This window comes from Portunus trituberculatus, chromosome 5 (genome assembly GCF_017591435.1).
Source record: "Portunus trituberculatus isolate SZX2019 chromosome 5, ASM1759143v1, whole genome shotgun sequence".
Classification (NCBI taxonomy): domain Eukaryota; kingdom Metazoa; phylum Arthropoda; class Malacostraca; order Decapoda; family Portunidae; genus Portunus; species Portunus trituberculatus.
The window spans coordinates 406,219-429,759 of record NC_059259.1 but is presented as its reverse complement, the minus strand read 5'-3'; the positions used below and the strand labels follow the sequence as shown (position 1 = coordinate 429,759).

General features: G+C 43.7%; 1 protein-coding gene across 5 annotated transcripts in view; it reads right to left on the bottom strand.

Annotated features, from left to right (window-relative positions):
* The window catches only part of LOC123513389 (protein bicaudal C homolog 1-like), a 121,927-nt gene that overhangs the window by 28,278 nt on the left and 70,108 nt on the right, over positions 1-23,541 (bottom strand). For 3 of the 5 annotated variants that reach the window (XM_045270526.1, XM_045270561.1, XM_045270552.1), the window contains 11 exons: positions 22,261-22,493; positions 18,076-18,198; positions 16,685-16,794; positions 13,332-13,440; positions 10,388-10,553; positions 8,600-8,722; positions 6,547-6,750; positions 5,180-5,416; positions 3,352-3,531; positions 2,798-2,935; positions 634-761 (listed from right to left, as the gene is read on the bottom strand). In XM_045270526.1, coding sequence (XP_045126461.1) covers positions 634-761; positions 2,798-2,935; positions 3,352-3,531; positions 5,180-5,416; positions 6,547-6,750; positions 8,600-8,722; positions 10,388-10,553; positions 13,332-13,440; positions 16,685-16,794; positions 18,076-18,198; positions 22,261-22,493 — 1,751 coding nt within the window. The remainder of the gene's footprint in view (positions 1-633; positions 762-2,797; positions 2,936-3,351; positions 3,532-5,179; positions 5,417-6,546; positions 6,751-8,599; positions 8,723-10,387; positions 10,554-13,331; positions 13,441-16,684; positions 16,795-18,075; positions 18,199-22,260; positions 22,494-23,541) is intronic. The other 2 variants (XM_045270534.1, XM_045270542.1) reach the window with 2 other exon arrangements.

Sequence of the window (23,541 nt, the reverse complement as noted above, 5' to 3'; positions counted from 1 at the left end):
ATGATCCTGAAAAAGAAATAGGAGAGTGTGATAGTGACAGCAGTGTTGAAACCCTCTCGGCAAGTGAGGGGAGCAGCCTAGTTATGACTGCCTCAGGGCCACTCTCACAGGTGTAGAGTGTGTGGTGCTGAATTTATGATTAGTGTACAATTTATGATTATGTTTACGTTTTTATTAATAAAATGACAAAAATATGTTTAGAAAAAAGTACATAACACTGAGTTAGAAAGAAATATAATGTAGATCTGGGTGAGGACGAGAGGGGAGGGGGCTGGTATAGGAGGGAACGCTTTGTTTATATCGGGAGTGGCTGCGGTAAGGAAGGGGTTAAATTATCACCACCCACACCCCAGTCCACCTCATACTGCCTTACAACACCACACCACAACACCACACTCATCTGCCCGTCTTACTCCCCCTCACTCCAGCCCACCCAACACCACACACCAACACACACCACACAAACCTACCTGCCTGCCTGTCTTCCTCCCTCTTACTCAACCCACACCCTAACACCACACACCACACCCACATGCCCATCTTTCTCCACCTCTTGCAGCCCACCCTCCTAACACCCCAAATCATCACACACCACACCCATTTTCACTCCAGCTCACCCCACACACCACTCACCTGCCTGGCTTCCTTCACCTCCTGTAGCTTCTGTCGGATCATGAAGCCTGGCATACTCTTGCTGAAGCCGTAACCAGACCAGCTGGAGGTGGGTGTGCGGGGTGTGGAGCCAACGTCCTGCTTCATGGCTGCACAGGACAGACAGGAGGTCAATGTGGGCTTTGTGGGGTTGTGCTGGGGTGTCTCAGGGAGGGAGGAGGGGAGGGAGGGAGAGGAGAGGGAGGAGGAGGAGGAGGAGGAGGAGGAGGAGGAGGAGGAGGAGGAGGAGGAGGAGGAGGAGGAGGAGGAGGAGGAGGAGGAGGAGGAGGAGGAGGAGAGAGGAGAGAGGAGAGAGAGAGAGAGAGAGAGAGAGAGAGAGAGAGAGAGAGAGAGAGAGAGAGAGAGAGAGAGAGAGAGAGAGAGAGAGAGAGAGAGAGAGAGAGAGAGAGAGAGAGAGAGAGAGAGTGTTGTGTCAAATACTCTTCTCTCACTGACTGTCTTTAACTTCTTTCCCTCTCATCAACTCCTCTCCTCTCCTCTCTTCTCTAACTAACTATAATCAGTCCCCAACCTCCCTCTCTCTCTCTCTCTCTCATCGCACAATGTTGTACCTCTTTATTCTCATCCATTATTTTCACTCTAACAACGTACCTCCCCTCCTCCCACAGCCTTCCTGCCCAAGACCCTCAGTTCTTTCTCTTGTCCCTCCTCTGTGCACCTCTCTAATGCATGAGTTTACCTGTACTCTCAATCATTCATCCCTTTCTCTGGCAAACTCTGGAACTCTCTGGCTGATTCTGTACTTCCACCTTCCTATGACTTAAACACACTCATATCACAAGTCACACTCTTTCATCCCCTTCTATGGTAAACTCATTGGAACTCTGACTGCTTCTGTACTTTCACCTTCCTGTGACTTCAATGCTTTCAAGAGGGAGGTTTCTACACACATACCATCTAACACCTGACTTTCCTATTTGCTGCTAAGTATGTGGGCATATCTTAAATTTTGTTTCCTTGGCCAGTGACAGTAGTGTATAAAAATGCTGGCTATTTGTGGGAAGAGAAGGGTGAGTGGAGTGGAAATAAGGCAGCAGGGAAGGTGAGACTTGAAGGAATGATAGATATGAAGGGAGGCGAAAGAGGAAGATGAGCGAGTGAGAAAATATGAACAAGGGCAAGGAGTTTTGGAATAAGGACAGGCTGCTTGTGAGGGAGAAGAAAGGTATGATGGCTTGTGGATGACTAATACAATGTAAAAAAAGAAAATAAAATGAACAAAATAGAAAAAATATAATCAAATAAAAAAAAACTACAAAATAAAACAAAATGAAGTCAAGAATAGAGAAGTGTACACAGCATTGGAGTGCCACACACCGACACCGCAGCCCCAGCCAGCCATGTCAGTGCTGTGCTGAAAGACTTCCAGGTCAAAATTTCTTGAGTGACCACTGCACATGCACACACAACAGCATTCCACAAACCTCTTGGTATTTTCCTGCACCAGTTCCTGCCCAGCTCTAATGTACACTGAGTGACAGAGTGACAAGGTTGAAGGATTTCCCTAAACCTTAACCCCTTGAGTACCAAGATGCATTATCTTATTCCTGCATACTATTTGATGATTCTATACAGCTTCAGAAACTCATGTGGGGATTGAAATAGTGAAGACTCTAGCTATTAATCATTTGATCTCCATAGACCCTTCCTAATGTAGATAAAATTGTGAAATCGTGCCCAAAACTCAAGGTAAAAGTGTGTCCCTGTACTGAAGAGGTTAACAAAGGCCAGAATGTGTGTGCTGCAAGCCTGAAGGGTGCTTACTCCCCAATAAACAGTTTATACTCTAACAACTCATTCTTATCCCATTTAAACCATACACACTATCATACGATGGTCCATATTCTCAAACACTTTGCTCCCTCACCATCACTGCTTTCCACAAACTCCAGTTGAAGATACTCCTGTTTTTAAGAGTATTTTTATGGTTCTGGTGATCAATTGGCAAGATTTTTAGTTTATTGAAAGGGGAAACTGTCTTGAAAACCACGCTAGTCTGTGATCTAGGAAAATTGTCCAGTGAGAGGGACAGGCATTTTTCAATAAGGGAGTGTGTAGTGTGGCCATAGTTATGATGGAGTGGCATGGTGTGAGCCGGGAGAGGTTTGGCTTGGCAGCGGCTCACCTCTGGCAGCTTCCACCTTCTTGGAGCTGTAGTCGGAGAGAGTGGTCATCTTCTGTGCCGCCACTGCCACTCTCTCCCTGTGCTTCTTCTCGCAGCCCGGGGCCCGCCAGTCCATGTCTTTCAGCAGGGCAGACAGGGCTGAGGCCAGGTGCCAGTGGGCCATCAGGGGCAGAGAAAGGTCAGTGCAAATAACAAAATAAAAACAAACAAAGGGAAAAGAATTCAAACTACCAATAAAAAAAAAGCCTCAAGAATAATAATAAAAAAATAAATAAATAAAAAATAAATAAATAAATAAAAAAAGGACAAATAAAGTGAATAATAAAATGTAAAAATAAAAACTAAGAATAACAAAACAAAAAAAATCAAAATAAAATAAATAAATAAAACAAAAATAAAAATAAATAAAACAAACATTAAAGAAAGTAAGAAAAAAAATGTAAAAATTAAGAACACAAAACAATAACGTGTAAAAACTAAAAATTAAAAAAAAAAGAAAATACAAAATGAATGAAGAAGAGAAGAGGTGTGTGAGTGGCGGTGCAGACACTCACCGTCCATGCTAGAGTGTGGCTGAGGGGAAGTGTCGGAGAAGTGCGGCGAGGCTGTGGTGGTGGTGGTGGTGGTGGTGGAAGAGGATGAACCCAGCACCTGGTCCGGGGAGGCGTCGCGTGGGGAGTGTGCCGGGGAGGAGAGGGAGCTGCCGCTGTTGTTGCTGCTGCCACACGACAGGTCTGTGGGGGGTGAGTGGGTGGTGTAACTTCTCTTAGGCTTGCACTGTTAACCCCTTCAGTACTGGGACACATTTTTACCTTGAGATTTGTGTATAGTTTCTACTCAAGAGTGGTCGATATTTTACAAGAGAGGGATGGATGGGTTGATTGTGTATACCTAGACTTAAAAAAAGCATTTGATAAAGTACCACATAACAGATTGATGTGGAAGTTAAGTAGTATCGGAGGAATACGGGGAAATCTGACGGAGTGGATGAGAAATTATTTGACAGGTAAAGAAATGAGGACGGTAGTGAAGGGAGTGAAGTCAGAGTGGAGGAAGGTAACCAGTGGAGTTCCCCAAGGTTCGGTGCTTGGTCCCATCATGTTCCTGATCTATATAAATGACATGCCAGAGGGAGTGAGAAGTTATATGAATATGTTTGCAGATGATGCAAAGATTATGAGGAGAGTGAGGAATATGCATGACTGTAATATACTGCAGAAGGACTTGGACAAAATATATGAATGGAGCAGGACGTGGCAAATGGAATTCAATACCAACAAAAGCTGTGTAATGAGAATGGGTAGAAGTAAATATAGACCATATAAAGACTACCAGCTGGGGAGGAAGACTGTAATTGAAGTCAGTGAAGAAAAAGACTTGGGAGTGACTGTACAGAGTAATCTGTCTTCAGAAAAGCACATTAATAGAATATTTGGAAAAACGTACAGCATGCTCCAAAGTATAGGATGGGCATTTAATTACCTGGACGGGAACATGATAAAGAAAATATTGACCACCCTGATTAGGCCACAGTTGAATTATGCATCAGTAATTTGGTCACCATACATGAAGAAACATGTCAAGAAACTGGAAAGAGTGCAGAGGTTAGCAACAAGAATGATACCAGACTTTAAGGAGGTACCGTATGAGGAGAGGTTAAATAGGCTGGAATTAAGCATGTTGGAAGAAAGAAGAGTCAGAGGGGATATGATAACAATGTTCAAAATAGTACATGGAGTGAACATATTGGATAGGGAGAACCTGATCACGATGGCATCCAGTAATTACCTAAGAGGACACCCAAAGAAAATACTGAAGGATTCCTGCACGAGCGACATCAAGAAGTATAGCTTCCCGTATCGGAGCATTGATGCAGGGAACAAACTGAGCGTGGATGTGGTGTGTGCGGGAAGTGTCAGTCAAATGAAAGAAAAATTGGACAAGTGTGGACAAAGAGAGCTATGGCTCAGGCCCTGTTATCACAAATAGGTAAATACCACACCACACAAGACAAGACAGGCAGCTCTCCATCTCACACTCATTGGTAATTTTTCCCCTCTATGCCCTTCCACCTCAGGAACAAACCAAGGCCTCCCCAACACACACACACACAAGTACTGCTATACCACACAACAATACAGACAAGACAGGCAGCTCTCCATCTCACCTCCACACACACACACATACACATCATTGAAACAAAACTAAGAGAAGAGATCCATGTTAACTTTATCGAGGAGAGATACAATAGCAGGAGTAGAGACAGGAAGGATAAAGAGGGATGAGGAGTGCTAATAATGGTTCATGATAATATACATACTGATACACCACACAACACCCAAACCTGCACCCACACACAAGACAAGCAGCTCTCCATCTCACCTCCATTGGCTACTTCTATACCCTTCATGCTCTTCACCAGGGAGTCCAGGTTGATGCCGCCGCCGCTGCTGGTCAAGTCCTTGGGCAAGATGCAGTTGTCGTTCCTCAGGCAACCAGTGTTCCTCATGCCGCCGCCGCCAAGCATGTTATTGTTGTTGTTGTTGTTATTGTTGAGGATGTTGTTGATGTTGTTGTTGTAGCCATTACGGAAGACAGAGCCGGAGTACAGGTTGGCCGCTGCAAGACGGAGAGGACAGAGCTCATTACACTAACATGGGGGGGAGAGAGAGAGAGAGAGAGAGAGAGAGAGAGAGAGAGAGAGAGAGAGAGAGAGAGAGAGAGAGAGAGAGAGAGAGAGAGAGAGAGAGAGAGAGAGAGAGAGAGAGAGAGAGAGAGAGAGGCCTCTTATCATCCTGGGAGTGCTCGTTCAGGAACTGGCACCTAAGTGGGCCTTTTTTTTAATGAATCTTCCTTGCTCTTAGCTGTTTTTCTTCTTCCATAACAGAGTTGCCCCTGGCCAGCACCCTTATTACATGACAAGATACACACACACACTTTGTGACTTACTGCAGAACACTCAGGTGTGATGTGAAGAATGTTGACTTGCACTGCTCTCAAACTCACCAAAGGTTATTCTTATGTTGCCTCCTCAAGCTTTGTCTCAAGAATGGTTACCTTAAACCTTCCACAGATTCTCCAAGCTTTACTGCACCACCTCAGGTTTTGCCTTAACAATAGTGCATTTCAAATAACTCACCAAGGCTCACTGTGCACCACCCTCTCATGTCCACCCTCAATATCCTAAATTTTCTCAAGATTCATCAGTACTTCACTCTGAGGCAACCACCTTGACACACAAGCTACCAAGCAATGCACACACACACACACACACGCTGATTTTAAGAAAAAGCTGGACATTAGTAGATATGGAGACGGGACAGTACGAGCATAGCTCCTTTCCTGTATGTTACAATTAGGTAAATTAGGTAAATACACACACACACACACACACACACACACACACACACACACACACACACACACACACACACACACACACACACACACACACACACACACACACACGTTGGCCTCGTGACTTCCTGCACCAGTCTTGTTTCATCCAAAGAATTATAAGAGTAATATAACAAGTCATCAGTCCTTCACTTTGAGGCAACAGTCCAAGATAGCAAGAGAAGGGCGGGGGTTCCTGAAGGGCACGAGTTCAGGGACACAAGAGGTAACTGTGCCAGTGTTCAGGTTTAGTGGAGGGGAGCAAGGGAAGCTGTGCAGGTCAACGCTGAGAAATGACTGAGGTGTGCAGAAATGGAGGGAGCTGGGCAAGTCAAGAATGGCCTCGCACTCACGGGTGTGACAGACGGGGTCAAGCTGCAAAGGTCGCGACACATGAGGCAAGAGTGGTGGTGGCGTGGTGGAGGTGGTCAAGCCCCCCCACAGTGAGGTGGAGGACAGGTGGTGGAGGGGTGTGGGGGCAGGGGTGCTGGTGGGGGAGGGAAAGGGAGAAGAGCCCCCACTGCCACCTCCAACCCACTGTCCCAGGCCAAGGTCTGCTAGAAGGAAAGGAACAACATCACTACCAGGGCAGAACACACACTAGGGCAGCTCACTACACTAAACACGACACCAAAGCCTCACCAAGCCACACCAACGGCAGGAGAAACACACTGAACTTAACCAACTTATCCTAACCCAGTCCCTACATTGAACCTTTCCACTGCAATATGGTACAACTTACAGCAATGTGGAACAGCACTAAAAGCAACGTGTAGAGCCTTTATGAGCATCTACAAAAAAAAAAAAAAAAAAGATAGGAAAATAAGTTTACATATCACTAATACAGTGTTTTGTGGCAAGCGTCAAGGAAGAGAAGTCTGAGGCAGGATAGTAATGGAGATGTGCCTAACAGCAGTGTACTGGTTAAATGCCTTGATGGTGGGCAATAAACTGGCTCTCTACTGCACTGTTACCCATTCACCATCCACAGAGACTTGTTGAAGTGTTGATGCTGCAACTTTCTTTCTACAGCTTCTTCCTTCCCTTTCCTTTAACTCTGTACACCTATCACTAAACTGTCTAGCCTTCCTCCTTCTCTCTTCCCTTCACTGCCTGGTCTTCTCCTCCTTTTCCCTTCCATTCACTCTTTACAGGTCCTCTCCCTTCCCTTTACTGTCTTGTCTCCCTTCCTTGCTTTGCTCCTTCCCCCTTTACATCTCTTTTGCCTTCCTTCAGTATCTTGTCTTGCTGCTTCCTCTATCCTTCCCTTCATTGTCTTGCCTTCCTCCTCCTCCTTCCCTTTCCCTTACTCTATAAATCTCTCCTTCCCTTCCTTTGTCTTGCTGCTTCCTCTATCCTTCCCTTCAATGTCTTGTCTTCCTCCTCTCCCTTCCCTTCTTTCCTTCAGTGTTTTGTCTTGTTCCTGCCTCTCCTCTACTCACTTTCCTTCCCCTCAGTGTCTTGTCTTATCTTATCTTGTTCCTGCCTCTCTTCTCCTCTCCCTTACCATTCCCTTCACTGTCTTGTCTTGTCTTCCTCCTCTCCCTTCCCTTCCCTTCAGTGTCCTGTTTTGTTACTGCCTCTCTCCTTGTAAGTGTGGTTTGGTGAGGCTTTGCTGTAACTCTTGCTATGAGGGAACAATCATGAGGTCACAAAGCATCTAATAGCAATTATCTAAACGCTAGGAATGTCAAGTTTTACAATGCTTATCTACTGGGCTAAATGTATTAAAATGACTTGACACATGCTTACGGATATGCTGATAATGGAGTAGGTAATGAACAGGATCTAATGGCAATTTAAGCTATCTAAAAAGAACTAAAAATACAATAAGGAAAAAACTTTCAATACAAAACAGTTTAAGGAAGGAAAAATGATCTGATATGCATCTACTGAAGGAAAATCTATCTGGAAAGTCAAAATATTCATGCTTCTAACTAAAACAGGAAAAAGGCAAAACACAAAGCTTCAGATTACAAAAGTCACACACACACACTGAGCACTTGGCTTTGCTCAAAGGAAGCAATGCAGAGAGAGGGAAGGTTGTCAGCCCTCACTCCAGCCCATCCTGTCGTCTCTAATGTAGGTTGGCGTGTCTGTTCATAAGGGAACCAGTGAAGGAGATTGTCAGCCCTTCACCTCAGCCCCTCGCATCACCTCTAATATACTCTGGCTTTGTAGGAAGGAATGCAGAGGAGGTTGTTAGCCCCTCACTCCAACCCTGCCAGACCTCTCCACTACACACAAGACAGGAGCAGTGTTGTTATCCCTGCCACTTGTTAGCCCCTCACTCCATCCTGCCTGCTCGCACCTCACAGCCGTACCTACCCACACCAGCCCTATCTACTCACACCTAACACCAGTCCTTACCTAGTCACAGTCACTACTTACACCAATCCTACTTACAGTTCATGGAGTGGAATGATGATGAGGAGGAGGCGTCTGGCATGTGGTATGAGGAGGGGATGCGTGCCTTGGGTGCCGACATGCTCACCTTACACAGCATCCGCCAGGCCTCGTACACGTTGTCTGCCGGTGGTTTGGTTTGGTTTGGTTTGGTTTGGTTTGGTTAGGTTGGGTTGGGTTGGGTTGGGTTAGTTTTATTTTAGTTTAGGTTATGTTAGGCTTGGGAGGAAGAGGAAGAAGAAGAGGAAGAAGAAGAGGAAGAAGAAGAGAGAGAGAGAGAGAGAGAGAGAGAGAGAGAGAGAGAGAGAGAGAGAGAGAGAGAGAGAGAGAGAGAGAGAGAGAGAGAGAGAGAGAGAGAGAGAGAGAGAGAGAGAGAGAGAGAGAGAGAGAGAGAGAGAGAGAGAGGCTGGGAAAGGGAGGGAAGATTTGAAATAAGGACAAAAAGGTTTGAAAAGAAAGAGGGAGAGAGTAGGCAGGGAGAGTAAAGGAGAAATAAAGATGAAAGATTGGAAAAGGAGGTAAAAGGAGATAGAGCTTTGATTCTACCCATTTCCATGTACACGCACAAATACACAAATACACACGCACAGTCTATTAGTTTCCTGTTTATCTCAAATTGTACAGTAAGCCTCCCCACTTAGCGAATCTCAGCTTGGCAAAATTCACTTCTGGCGGTAGGGTGGCCACGGACCACTGAGTGCACACTTGGCAATTTGAATTCAAACTTGGCGGTTCCCTGGCGGCTGCACGGCAAACCACGCAGCTCCCCTGGTGACGTCAGACCTCTCTCTAAACCTATAGAACACAGGTTGAGAGTCCCCTTCAGCCATTTAATTTGTGTTGCCCTCTGTTCTGCTAGCGTGGGCATGAATTCTGGTGATTTACTGCCAACATTACCTCTACCAGCGCAACAGGTGGTACTGGTGGGGGTAAGGACAACGGTGGTGGCGACAAGGACGAAAGTGGGCAAGAGGAACGGATGGAAAATCGGGAGTTACAGCCTTTATATCATGTCTTATTAGCTTTATTTGTTGTTTATTGGTCTGTTTTGTACATGTGTTCTAATGTGTGAAGGCAAAGGATTTTATTTCAGCTCAAGATGGTATTTTAGGGGTCAGAAGAGGGACTTTGGCAATGACCAAAGACTGATTGAGGCATTTTTTTAGGTAATCTATATGGTATAAAGAACTCGTGCTTGGCAAAATTCTCATTTGGCAGTAGTTTTGCTAGAATAATTCATTCGCCAAGTGCAGGGCCTTACTGTATATAATTATTAAAAATTACACTCTTATACCTGGTCTGGGGCCTGTATTAGTGAATAAACCTTTCAAAAACCTACATACATACATATCCATACATACACACACACACACACATACACACAAGGGATGACATACGAGGAGAGACTAAAGGCTATGGATCTACCAACCCCGGAACAAAGAAAGGAGAGAGGGGATCTGATACAAGTTTATAAATTGATTAACGGAATGGATCAAGTGGATAATGAGAAACTAATCCTGAGAGAAGAATACGACATTCAAAGCACAAGATCGCATAGTAAAAAACTGAGGAAGGGAAGATGTCAGAGATGTTTTAAAAAATATAATTTCCCGCAAAGATGTGTTGAGACTTGGAACAGTTTGAGTGAGGAAGTGGTGTCAGCAAAAACTGTGCATAGTTTTAAAGAAAATTTGGATAAGTGTAGATATGGAGACGGGGCCACACCAGCGTAAAGCTCAGGCCCTGTAAAAATACAACTAGGTAAATACACACAAACGAGCACCTCACCAGCATTCCTCTCTGGGCCCTTGACCACCACGGGCCGCCTGCCATCCATGCGACAAGACTTCATGACAATCTGCACATCCAGGAGCTGCATCATCTGGGACAACTCCGGCACCTCCACTGTGCTGCCCGGCTGCAGGTCAAACATCAGCACCAGCGGGAGGGAGCCCTGCAGGGGACACGAATCAATATACACCACAACTTACTAAATTGAGGGTCATGTCACATATACTGGAAGAAACACACTATGGTACTTGACATTAAGGCACTTTCAGTACTGGGAGACATTTTTACCATGAGTTTTGAGTGTGTTTAGACGATTTTATTGACATTCGGAAGGGTTTGTGAAGATCAGAAGATTAACACCCAGTCTTCACTATTTTAATTCCCACAGAAGTTTCTGATGCTGTATAAAATTGCCAAATAGTAAGCAGAATAAACAAAATTGCATCATGGTAATGAAGAGATTATTTTATTGACATTAGGAAGGGTTTATGAAGGTCAGAAGACTAATAGCCAGTCTTCACTATTTAAATTCCCCACACGAGTTTCTGATGCCCTATAAAATTGCCAAATGGTTAAGCAGAACAAATATGGAAATGCATCATGGTACAAATGGGAGGTAAGTTGCCTACTGGTAGTAATGTAACACATTTTAGTGGTTAATGAAGAGCTGACAGAAAAATTAAAAAGTCAAGAAGTCAGAAGTGTAGTACTTGATATTAGGATTAAAGTGCTTCACAAAACCGGTGGTAAATTAATTCATTGGGGCATAGTATCACGGTTTTTGGTTGGTAGTGGACGGCTGACAGAAAAAACCATGGAGACTTCGGGAAATAAAAAAACAGTTATCTGACATTACAGTTAGAAGTGGCTTGCAAACTGTGCGTAAAGTTGTCCATTTCAAAGGGTGATGCCACAGTTTTTAGTGGCTACTGGAAGGATGACAGAAGAATGAAGACTTGTGTAGATTAAAGGACCGTGGTGGGCGAGATTAGGAATAGCAGTGGCTTGCAAACTGTCAGTAAAGTTGTCTATTGGTGGTTATTTGTTTTTAGTGACTAATGGAAGAAAGAAAAAAAAAAAAGTAAGGAGTTCTGAAGGTTTAGTGACTAATGGAAAAACAGTATGGAGTTCTGGAGAAAAAAAAAAGTGCTATCTGATTTTGTTATTAAAAGTGGCTAGCAAACTGTGGGAAGAGTTGTCTAGTGGTGATAATGTCTGTTTATAGTGACTAATGGAAGGGAGACTGAAAAAGCATGAAGCTCTGAGAGAGAGAGAGAGAGAGAGAGAGAGAGAGAGAGAGAGAGAGAGAGAGAGAGAGAGAGAGAGAGAGAGAGAGAGAGAGAGAGAGAGAGAGAGAGAGAGAGAGAGAGAGAGGGGGGGGGAGGGGGAAGTGGGATCTGATTTCAGGATTAAAAGTGGCTTGCAAACTGTAAGTAAAGTTGTTCATATGGGAGCGTAATGCCACAGTTTTTTTTTATTTTATTTATTTATTTTTTTAATACCACGTGGGCTTTTCACGGGAATTAATGGGCTAAAGGGATACTGTTTTAGGGTACCTCCTATCTCAAAGCCCACCCGCTAGGAAACCGTTGGCCCGGATGAGGAAGCCCAACCTACACTCGGACCGTGGACAGGATTCGATTTTAGAAGCTACTGGAAGGATGACAAAAGAATGAAGACTTCTGTAGATTCAAACACTGTGGTAGGTGACATTCAGAATAGTAGTGGCTTGCAAACTGTGGGTGAAAGGGTCCATTTGGGAGGATAGCACCACAGTTTTTAGTGGCTAATGGAAGGGCTGGGAGAGAAGAATGAACACTAGATTACTCCTTTCAGTACTGGGACACATTTTTACCTCAAGATTCCTGTACAGTTAGACCATTTTATTGACAAGGACGTCTATGGAGAAAAGAATGAACACTATAGTTTAATCCTTTCAGTACTGGGACACATTTTTACCTTAAGATTTGTGTAGTTAGACAATTTTACTGACATTAGGAAGGACGTGTATCGAGAAAAGAATAAACACTGTAGACTAATCCTTTCAGAACTGGGACATTTTGTGGATTAATCCTTTCAGTACTGGGACACATTTTTACCTTAAGATTTGTGTACAGTTAGACCATTTTACTGACATTTGGAAGGACATCTATGGAGAAATGAATGAAAACACTGTAGATTAATCCTTTCAGTACTGGGACACATTTTTACCTTGAGATTTGTGTACAATTAGACCATTTTATTGACATTAGGAAGGGTCTATGGAGGTCAGATGATTAATGGCCACAGTCTTCACCATTTTAACACATATGTTTCTGAAGTTGCATAAAATTACCAAATACTGAGCAGAATGAATATGGAAATGTCATGGTACTCAAGGGGTCAACACTGTGGTAGCGGAGATTAGCACCAAGGTGAAGTTAATATGTGAAGTTGTAAGTGTACTATAATGAGTAGCTAATGTGTAATGAAAATAATGAGCACTAAAAACAGTATTGGGTAACAGGAAGTGTGTGCAAATGTGTGGTGAGATAAGAGTGTTTGGATAAGTATGCTTCAGGAATCAGTCACACACTCACCTCACCATACCACAAGTCACACACTCACCTCACCACACCAAGTCACACACTCACCAACCCTAACCTCACCACACCACAAGTCAGACACTCATGAACCCTCACCTCACCACACCACACAAGTCACATATATACTCACTAACCCTCACCATACCACACCACCACCACTACACAACAGTCATGCACTCACCAATGCTCACCACAACACACAACACAAGTCACATGTACACCACCACATATTACCAAATACACCCTTATCACCAAACACACCACCACCACCACCACCAACAGGCTGTCACTAAGCCACCACACAGCACACAGTAACACAGCAGGGGAGGGGAGGGAGTGAAGGCCGCAGCACTCACTATGATGTTCTGCCTTGCCAGGTACACGTTCTCCAAGGAGCCGGAGATGGTGATGGTGGACTTCTTCAGAGGGGAGAGTGACGGGTCATTCCAGTCAGGGAAGACTATTCTGTGGGGGGTAAATGAAATGAAGTGATGAGAAACTATATTAATCTGCAAGGGAAGTAAATTGATGAATGAATGAGACTGCAGGAATGGACTGATTCTACAGCGAGTATTGATGAATGAATGATTGATAGCAGAAACTATATTAACCTGTAAGGGAAGTGAGAATTAATAAAAGAACAAGACTGCAGGAATGGAGTGCATCTACAAGGGAAGCAAGTATAGAAACTATATTAATCAGCAAGGGAAGCGAGAATTAATAAAAGAACCAAGGACTGCAGAAACCATATTAATCTGCAAGGGCAATGAGTACTGATGAATGAGTGACGCAGAAACTATATTAATCTGCAAGGGAAGCAAGTATTGATAAACGAACCAGACTGCAAAAACTAAATTAATCTGCAAGGGATGTGAGTATTGATAAACGAACCAGAGACTGCAGAAACAAAATTAATCTGCAAGGGATGTGAGTATTGATAAACGAACCAGAGACTGCAGAAACTAAATTAATCTGCAAGGGAAGCGAGTACAGTCAACCCTCAGCTATCACGTTTTATTAGTATCACACACCCATGAAAAGCTGCTAAAATTTCATTATCGCGACCTCAGATGCCTGCTATAGCGCACCCAGCCATGACGTCATAGGATATCTGAGCGCTCATTGGCCAAAACCGCCTTCCCGCCAAGATCAATTCGGCTATCGCGTTTTCGGCTATGGCGCGGCTATTTCGGCCCCAATTGAGCGCGATAGCCGAGGGTTAAGTGTATTGATAAATGAACCAGACTGCAAAAACTAAATTAACTTGCAAGGGAAGCAAAAATTGATTAACAAATACGGGACAACAGAAATTAGGACAATTTACAAGGGATGTGAGCTTTAATGAACAAACGAGGGACTGTAGGAATGAACTGAATTTGCAAGGGAAGCAAGTAGTGATGAAGAAACAAGGGACTGCAGAAACTAAATTAATCTGCAAGGGAAGCAAAAATTGATTAACTAATATAGGACAGCAGAAATTAAGAGAACCTGCAAGGGATGTGAGATTTAATGAACAAATGAGGGACTGCAGGAATGAACTGAATTGGCAAGGGAAGCAAGTAATGATGAAGAAACAAGGGCCTGAGGAAACTAAATAAATGTGCAAGGGATATGAATACTGAACAAACTAGAGAAACAATACTGGTAGATGGATGGAAAGGAGGTGAAAGAATGGATGGAAAGGCAGGAAGAATTGAAAGGAAGAAAAAATGTAGGAAGAAATGATTGAAAAAATGAAATGAGTTAAGAAATGAAGATGAAGGAAAAAAAAAGGAAAAGAAATGAGTTTAGAAATAGATGGAAAAGAAAGAGAGAGAGAGAGAGAGAGAGAGAGAGAGAGAGAGAGAGAGAGAGAGAGAGAGAGAGAGAGAGAGAGAGAGAGAGAGAGAGAGAGAGAGAGAGAGAGAGAGAGAGAGAGAGAACAGCATGACTTCACCAAAATCCTCAATCCTCAGTAATGAGGATAGAATAGGAACTAAGTAGAACGCAAGAAAACCTTGCTTCTCAAACAATGATGAATGGAACAGACTCCATCAGGTTATTAGCGGCGAGTCATTGCAGCTTTAAAAGGCTTAAGTGTCTTTGAACCTGCCTCTCAAAAAAGGGCAAAAGGGTTTCAAGTCAGAGGAAGGGGTAATACAGAAGCACCCAGGGAGTTCCAGTGCTAGAGAAAGGGATGAATGACAGTACCAGTGAACCCTTGCATTAGAGTGGTGGACAGAGTAACAGTGAACGAAAGGCTTGTAGGGAGTTCCAGTGTACTTGAGGAAAGGATGAATGACAGAGTACTAATGAACCCTTGCATTAGAGTGGTGGACAGAGTATAACAGTCAATGAAAAGCTTGTAGGGAGTTCCAGAGTGTACTAAAGAAAGGAATGAATGACAGTACCAGTGAACCCTTGCATTAGAGTGGTGGACAGAGTGACAGTGAATGAAAGGCTTGTAGGGAGTTCCAGAGTGTACAAGAGGAAAGGATGAATGACAAAGTACTGGTGAACTCTTGCCTTAGAGTGGTGGACAGAGTAACAGTGAATGAAAGGCTTGTAGTAATGATAAAGGCTTCTCCCTGCCAACCTAACACAGGGACTCAATCTGTCTAAATGCTGAAAGAACAAAGGGTGAGTTAACAGACAGGATAGTGATAATAAAGACTTCTCCCCTCAAACCTAACACAAAAACTATCTAAATGCTGGAGGAACAAAGGGTGAGTTAATAGACAGGATAGTAATAACAAAGGCTTCTCCTCTCCAACCTAACACAACTCACAACTCTGTCTCAGTTACCAAGATAAAAAGAAGCAGTTAGCATGGAGAGAGAGAGAGAGAGAGAGAGAGAGAGAGAGAGAGAGAGAGAGAGAGAGAGAGAGAGAGAGAGAGAGAGAGAGAGAGAGAGAGAGAGAGAGAGAGAGAGAGAGACACGGCCCTGTAATCAGAAATGCCTTCCTCTCATTAATCAGAAATGCCTTCCTCTCATTAAGACAATTTAGCAAGGCCACAGAGACAACTAGCCTGGTTTTCACGACAGTTTCTCTTATTGATAAACTAGAAACCTTGCCAATCTATCACCAGAACCATAAAAAATACTGTCAAAAACATGTGTATCTTCAACTGGAGCTTTGGCAAAGCAGTGATGGGGAGAGCAAAGCATTTCAGATTAAAGGCCTTGGTGAGACTTTGGTCCACATTAAAAAACGCTTTGCTCTCTCACCACAACTATTTTCCGAGGCCACAGAGATGATTAGTGTAGTTTCTATGAGTGTTTCTCCAATTAATAATGCAGAAATATTGTCACTGCCTCTAGAACCATAAAAATGAGACTCCGGTCCACATTAAAAAACGCTTTGCTCTCTCACCACGACCATTTTCCAAGGCCAGATATGATAAGTGGTTTCTATGAGTGTTTCTCCAATTAATAATGCAGAAATATTGTCACTCTGCCTCTAGAACCATAAAAATGAGACTCCGGTCCACATTAAAAAACGCTTTGCTCTCTCACCACGACCATTTTCCAAGGCCAGATATGATAACTGGAGTTTCTATGAGTGTTTCTCCAATTAATAATGCAGAAATATTGTCACTCTGCCTCTAGAACCATAAAAACACCTTGAAAAACTCATTACGACTTAAATAAAGCCTTTGGAAACCATGAAGTACAGAATTGTTTAAAAATACTAGACTTTTCTGCAGCAGGGAGGTGAAAGGGGCTTACTTAGTGGAGGTGCGGTGCATGATGCGCTTGATGTTGTCGTTGTTGCGGCCCAGCATGTAGGAGTGGTGCTGCGGCGACACCTCCACCGCCATCTGGATCGGAACCTGAGACTGCAACAATGGAAGCAAGGTGAGAAACAGACTGCAACAATGGAAGCAAGATGATGATGATGATGATGATGATGAGGAGGAGGAGGAGAAAGAGGAGGAGGAGGAGGAGGAGGAGGAGGAGGAGGAGGAGGAGGAGGGAGGAGGAGGGAGGAGGAGAGAGGAGGAGGAAGATGAAGATGAAGAGGAAGAGGAAGATGAAGAGGAAGAGGAAGAGGAAGAGGAAGATGAAGAGGAGGAAGAGGAAAAGGAAGAGGAAGAGGAGGAAGAGGAAAAGGAGGAAGAGGAGGAGGAGGAACACAACCACATCAAACTGTAGCAAAGATGAGAGAAAGAGATAGAAAAAATTTAACCCCTTCAGTACCATAACGCATTCCCATATTTATTCTGTTGTCTACTTGACTTTATACAGCTTCAGAAACTTGTGTGAGGAACCTTAATAGTGAAGACTGTGGACTGCAGAAATAAGAAAAAAAAAAAAAAAAAAAAAAAAAAAAAAAAAAAAAGGAAGACATGAAACAAGGCAGGTATGGAAAAATTAAACCACATCAGGCAAGGCAAGGCAAGGCAAGGCAAAGTAAGGTAAGGTCAGTTAAGCCAAGCAAGCCGTTAAGCCAAGATAAGGCAAGGCAAGGCAAGGCAAGGCAAGGCAAGAAGGGCAAAGAGGTAAGGTAAAGCAAGGCAAGGCAAGGCAAGGCACCACAAGGAAAGGCAAGGTAAGACAAGGCAAGGTAAAGGCAGGGCAGGGCAGGGCAGGGCAGGGCAGGGCAGGGCAGGGCAGGGCAGGGCAGGGCAGGGCAGGGCAGGGCAGAGCAGGGCAGAGCAGGGCAGGGCTGACAGATTAGGGGTTGAGCCAGTGTAAGAGCAGCACAACTAGCCAGGATGTTGTAGTGGGTGAGATGAGGCAAGGTTCATTCGGTTAGGTTAGGTTTACTTACTCAAGGCAACAATTAAAGACCAGTATGTTGTAGTAAGTTAGGCTAAGTTCATAATTGTATCACATCAGGCTGTGTTAAGTTTGGTTTGGTTGGGTTGGGGGCTGAACTGAGTTGAGTTTGGTTGGGTTGGGTTGGGTAAGGTATGGTAGGGTTTACCTGGACAACACAACACAAGGCAGAAGTGTTAGCCAAGTGTTGCAATAGGTTAGGTTAGGTTAAACTAGGTCAAATCTGGCCATGATATGTTGATCTGGTCTGGTCAGGTTAGGCTAGACTGGGCTGGGCTGGGAGTGTGTTAGGTTAGGTTAGGTTCAGCTCACCCCACACAACAGAGAACAAGACTCACGGCCAGGGTGTTGCAGTACGCCTGAAGGATGCACAGTGTGGCCTCCTTCACCCTGGCGGCGTCCCACTCACTGCCTCGCACTGAACCAACCAGCGTCAGGTCCTCCAGCGCTCGCAGCTCAACCTGGTGGTGGTGGTGGTAGTGTAAGGAATGTTCTAGCTAATAATTTTGCACTGTGTATCATCCTAATTTAATTCTTTGGTGTGGATTTACCTAGTTGCATATTACAGGGTTCAAGAGAGGTTCACAGTGACCGGTCTCCATATCTAACTTTATCCAATTTTTCCTTAACTTTATGCACACTTTCTGATATCAGTCTCTTCACTCAAGCCATTCCAGACCCACTGTCCTTTGTGGATAACTAAACTTTTAATGTTCCTTAGACAGACTTTTTATGTGTTCTTGGAGTCCTCTCATCTGTCTATCTCCATCCTGTCAGTGATACCAGGTCATGTCTATTTTTTCCATATTCCCCCCTCATGTAAGAGGGAGTGTATCATCTTCCTTTATCATCTTCCTTTATTCTCTCACACAGATTTATTCACTGTTTTTGTTAGACTTTTTCTTGTTTATGTAGCGCGTTATATTTTATTTTGTGTTCATGTTCGCTGGGTCTCTTGTTTATTTCTATACTCACTAAACACACACACAACACTATTACTAACATCATAACCTCTACCAAACACACACACAACTACTCGAGATGGAGGGAGAAGAGAACGGTAATAAGGGATGCAAAGTTGGACTGGTTGGTGATGGAGAGTGGAGTCCCACAAGGTTCAGTGCTGGCGAGGGAGTAAACAGTTATATTAATTTGTTTGCGGATGATGCGAAGTTGTGTAGGTGTGTGAAGAGTGAAGAAGATTGTGAAATTTTACAGGCAGATCTGGATAAGATTTGGGAGTGGAGCAAGAGGTGGGAGATGGAATTTAATCTGAGCAAAAGTCAAGTATTGGAGATGGGGAAGAGTGGAAGACGGCCAAGAGGGTCATATAAGATGGGTGAAGAAGTAGTGTTGAAAAAGGTGGAAAAGGAAAAGGATTTGGGAGTGATAATACAAGACCATGGGCAGTTTGAGGCTCATATTGACAAGATGTTTGGAGAAACATATAATTTGATTAGAAATATTGGATTAGCCTTTCATTATATGGATAAAGATATGATGAAGAAATTAATTAGTATGGTAATTAGACCAAGATTGGAATATGCTGGGTGGTTTGGTCCCCTTATAAAAAGAAGCATATAAGGAAGTTGGAGAGATTGCAGAGAATGGCAACAAAAATGGTTCTGGAATTGGCAGAAATGACCTATGAGGAGAGATTAAAAGAAATGAATTTGCTTACCTTGGAACAAAGAAGAGAAAGAGGAGATTTAATACAGGTTTATAAACTGTTGAACGGTTTGGATGAAGTGGATAATGAGCAAATGATGTTGAGAGGAAAATTTAAATAGAACTACGAGATCGCATAGTAAAAAGATAGCCAAGGGAATATGCTTGAAGTATGTGAAGAAATATAGTTTCCCACAAAGATGTGTGGAGGTGTGGAATAGTTTGAGTGAGGAGGTGGTGTCAGCGAGGAGTGTGCATAGTTTTAAAGGAAGGTTGGGTGTGTGTAGATATGGAGACGGGGCAACACGAGTATGATACCCAGGCCCTGTAAAATTACAACTAGGTGAATACACATTAGAACGGATACAGAAGATTGCTACAAAGATGGTGTCAGAACTAAAGGACCTAACATATGAAGAACGGCTGATGGAAATGGGACCACCAACCTTACAAGATTGTACAAGATAGCCAATGGCATTGAAAAGATAAACAAGAAAGACCTGGTGCTGTTGACAGAAGCAGCTAGAAGGACAAAAAGAGGTCAAGTAAAGATTAGGATGAGGCAGTGTATGAAGGATATTGGAAAATACAGTTCTCCACATAGAACAGTGGAAAAGTGGAATGCACCGAGTGATGAAGTTGTTATAGCACATAATGTACGTAACTTAAGGAAAAATTGCATAAATGGAGACAGGACACTATGAACCCTGCTCCAACCCTGTACAATACAACTATACACACACACACACACACACACTCCACACACACTCTATATATATATATATACACACACACACACACTCCACAAAATTGGAGACAACAAAAAATTAATACACGAATGGTTCCAGAATTTAAAGGGATGACATATGAGGAGAGACTAGAGGCTATGGATCTACCAACCCTGGAACAGAGAAGGGAGAGAGGGGATCTGATACAAGTTTACAAATTGATCAACAGAATGGATCAAGTGGATATTGAGAAACTGATCCTGAGAGAAGAATATGACATTAGAAGCACAAGATCGCATAGTAAGAAACTGAGGAAGGGAAGATGTTTGAGAGATGTTCAAAAATATAGTTGCCCGCAAAGATGTGTTGAGACGTGGAACAGTTTGAATGAAGTAGTGTCTGCAACGAGTGTGCATAGTTTTAAAGTAAGATTGGATAAGTGTAGATATGGAGACGGGGCCACACGAGCATAAAGCCCAGGCCCTGTAAAACTACAACTAGGTAAATACACACACATAGAGGAGAAGGGTGACTTAAAAGAAAGCACAAGAGATGGATAGAAAGTTATTTGAGGGGGAGAGAAATAAGGACGGTAGTTAAAGATATGAAGTCCAAGTGAAGAGCAGTAGAAAGTGGAGTGCCACTGGGGTCAGTATTGGCACCAATACTTTTCCTCATTTATATTAACGACATGCCAGAAGGAGTGAACAGCTACATAAATCTGTTTGCGGATGATACGAAACTGTGCAGAGTTATAAAGCAAAAGGAGGATTGTGAAATACTGCAAGAAGACCTAAATAAGATCTGGGAATGGAGTAAGAAGTGGCAAATGGAATTCAATGTGAACAAAAGCCATGTCATGGAAATGGGAAAGAGTGAAAGACGACCTGTGGTAATCTATAAGATGGGAGATGGAGTAGAACTGGAGAAAGTAAAAAGGAAAAGGACTTAGGAGTGACATGGAAGAAAACAATCAACCAGTAAGCCATATTGATAGAATTTTTGAGAAACATATAATTTGCTAAGGAATATTGGAGTAGCATTTCACTACATGGACAAAGAAATGATGAAGAAATTGATAAGTACTATAATAAGACCCAGATTGGAATATGCAGGAGTAGTGGGACCCCTCATAAAAAGAAACACATAAGGAAATTGGAGAAAGTACAAAAATAGCTACAAGAATGGTTCCAGAATTTGAAGGGATGACATATGAGGAGAGACTAAAGGCTATGGATCTACCAACCCTGGAACAAAGAAGGGAGAGAGGAGACCAATATACAAGTTTATAAATTGATCAACGGAATGGACCAAGTGGATAATGAGAGGGACAACACGAGCATAGCTCTTTTCCGTATGTTACAATTAGGTAAATACAATTAGGTAAATACACACACACACACACACACACACACACACACACACACACACACACACACACACACACACACACACACACATTTTAAGAGAATGCAGGGAGCAACTGGCAGAAAAAGTTTGTGAAGTAATTGATGCCTCATTAAGGGAAGGTGTAGTGCCCCAAGACTGGAAAAGAGCTAACATTGTCCCAATTTATAAATCAGGTAACAAGAGAGACCCATTGAACTATAGACCAGTGTCACTTACAAGTGTGGTAGCTAAGATGTGTGAGAGGGTGGTGAAGAATAGATGGACAGACTTCTTGGAGAAAAATGACATACTTTGTGAGTGTCAATTTGGTTTTAGAAAAGGGCGTTCATGCACGACAAACCTGATATGTTACTATTCGAGGGTGATAGATGTAATACAGGAAAGAGATGGTTGGGCTGATGGAATATATCTGGAAACTGATCCTGAGAGAAGAATATGACATCCAAGCACAAGATCGAGACATATAAACAAAATAATTGCATAGTAAAAAGCTGAGAAAAGGAAGATGTCTGAGAGATATTAAAAAATATATAGTTTCCCGCAAAGATGTGTTGAGACGTGGAACAGTTTGAATGAAGAAGTCGTGTCTGCAACGAGTGTGCATGCTTTTAAAGTAAGATTGGATAAGTGTAGATAAGGAGACAGGGCCACACCAGCATAAAGCCCAGGCCCTGTAAAACTACAACTAGGTAAATACACACACACACACACACACACCTGTACATTATAAGCATTCTGCACTTGGAGGATGAGCATGTTGGCATCCACCACACTGACAAACTGCACACTGGAGCTCAGAGTGAAGGTGAAGATGAGTGGCGTGAGGTTCCTTATAGCCTGCCGTGCCTCCTCCAGCCCCTGCAGGTCCTCGCCTCTGCTGTTGATGGACACCTGATTGCTCTTCTTGATCTCATTGCTCTTGTTGCCATCGGGGAAGTGGATGCTCACACCTGCAGAGAGAGAGGGAGAGGGATAGAGACAAAGATGGAGAGAGGAGTGGTGTTAGTGGGTGAGGAGTGGGGAAATTTTACTTGAGGGAAAAAAGTAGGGATGTTTTTTGTGAAGGTACTAAAGGACATTTTCTTGTATGTTTTATTTTTATGAGAGAGAGAGAGAGAGAGAGAGAGAGAGAGAGAGAGAGAGAGAGAGAGAGAGAGAGAGAGAGAGAGAGAGAGAGAGAGAGAGAGAGAGAGAGAGAGAGAGAGAGGTGATGCGAGGCCTTCACACCAACATTGGCGATCTGACCCACAGTTTTGTCCTGAGACATCAAATGGACATTGCTGTAGTGACAGAAACATGGCTCAACAGTGAGGTGGAGCCATCTTTCAGCAGGATACGTGGGTACTCCCCCTGGTACAGAAACGACCGCCAGGGGAGACAAGGAGGTGTTGCTCTGTGCCTCAAGGAAGGAGTGCAAGCCCAGAGACTGGAAATAGAGTTACCGCCCACGATAGAGGCAATGTTTCTCAGGGTTGCACTGGCTGATGGCACCGCCCTCCTTCTCTGCGTTATGTATAAACCCCCAAGGCAGGGACCTGGCCCTCCACTTTCTGACAGTGGAACCATGCGTGCTTTGGGGTCCGAGGGTTCTCCAAGCGCACGGGTTCAAATCCTGTCCACGGTCCAAGTGTAGGTTAGGCTTACTCACTCGGGGCAACGGTTTCCTAGCGGGTGGGCTTTGAGATAGGAGATACCCCCAAAAAGTATCCCCTTTAGCCCATAAACTCCCATGAAAAGCCCACATGGTATAAATAAACATGGTATAAAGAGACACTGGACGTTCTGCTGACACGTCACCGCTGCAGGAATGTCTTGATTGTTGGGGACTTAAATCACCACCACGAGGAAGCTGCCTATGGAAATCTCCTGACGGTACAGGGCCTTATGGACCTTGTTACCTTCCCAACCCACGAGCGTGGAGGGACGCTGGATCCCGTCATCACCGACCTGAGAGAGGGAACAGCCACTTGCCATCAGCTCGAACCAGTGGGAAGCTCG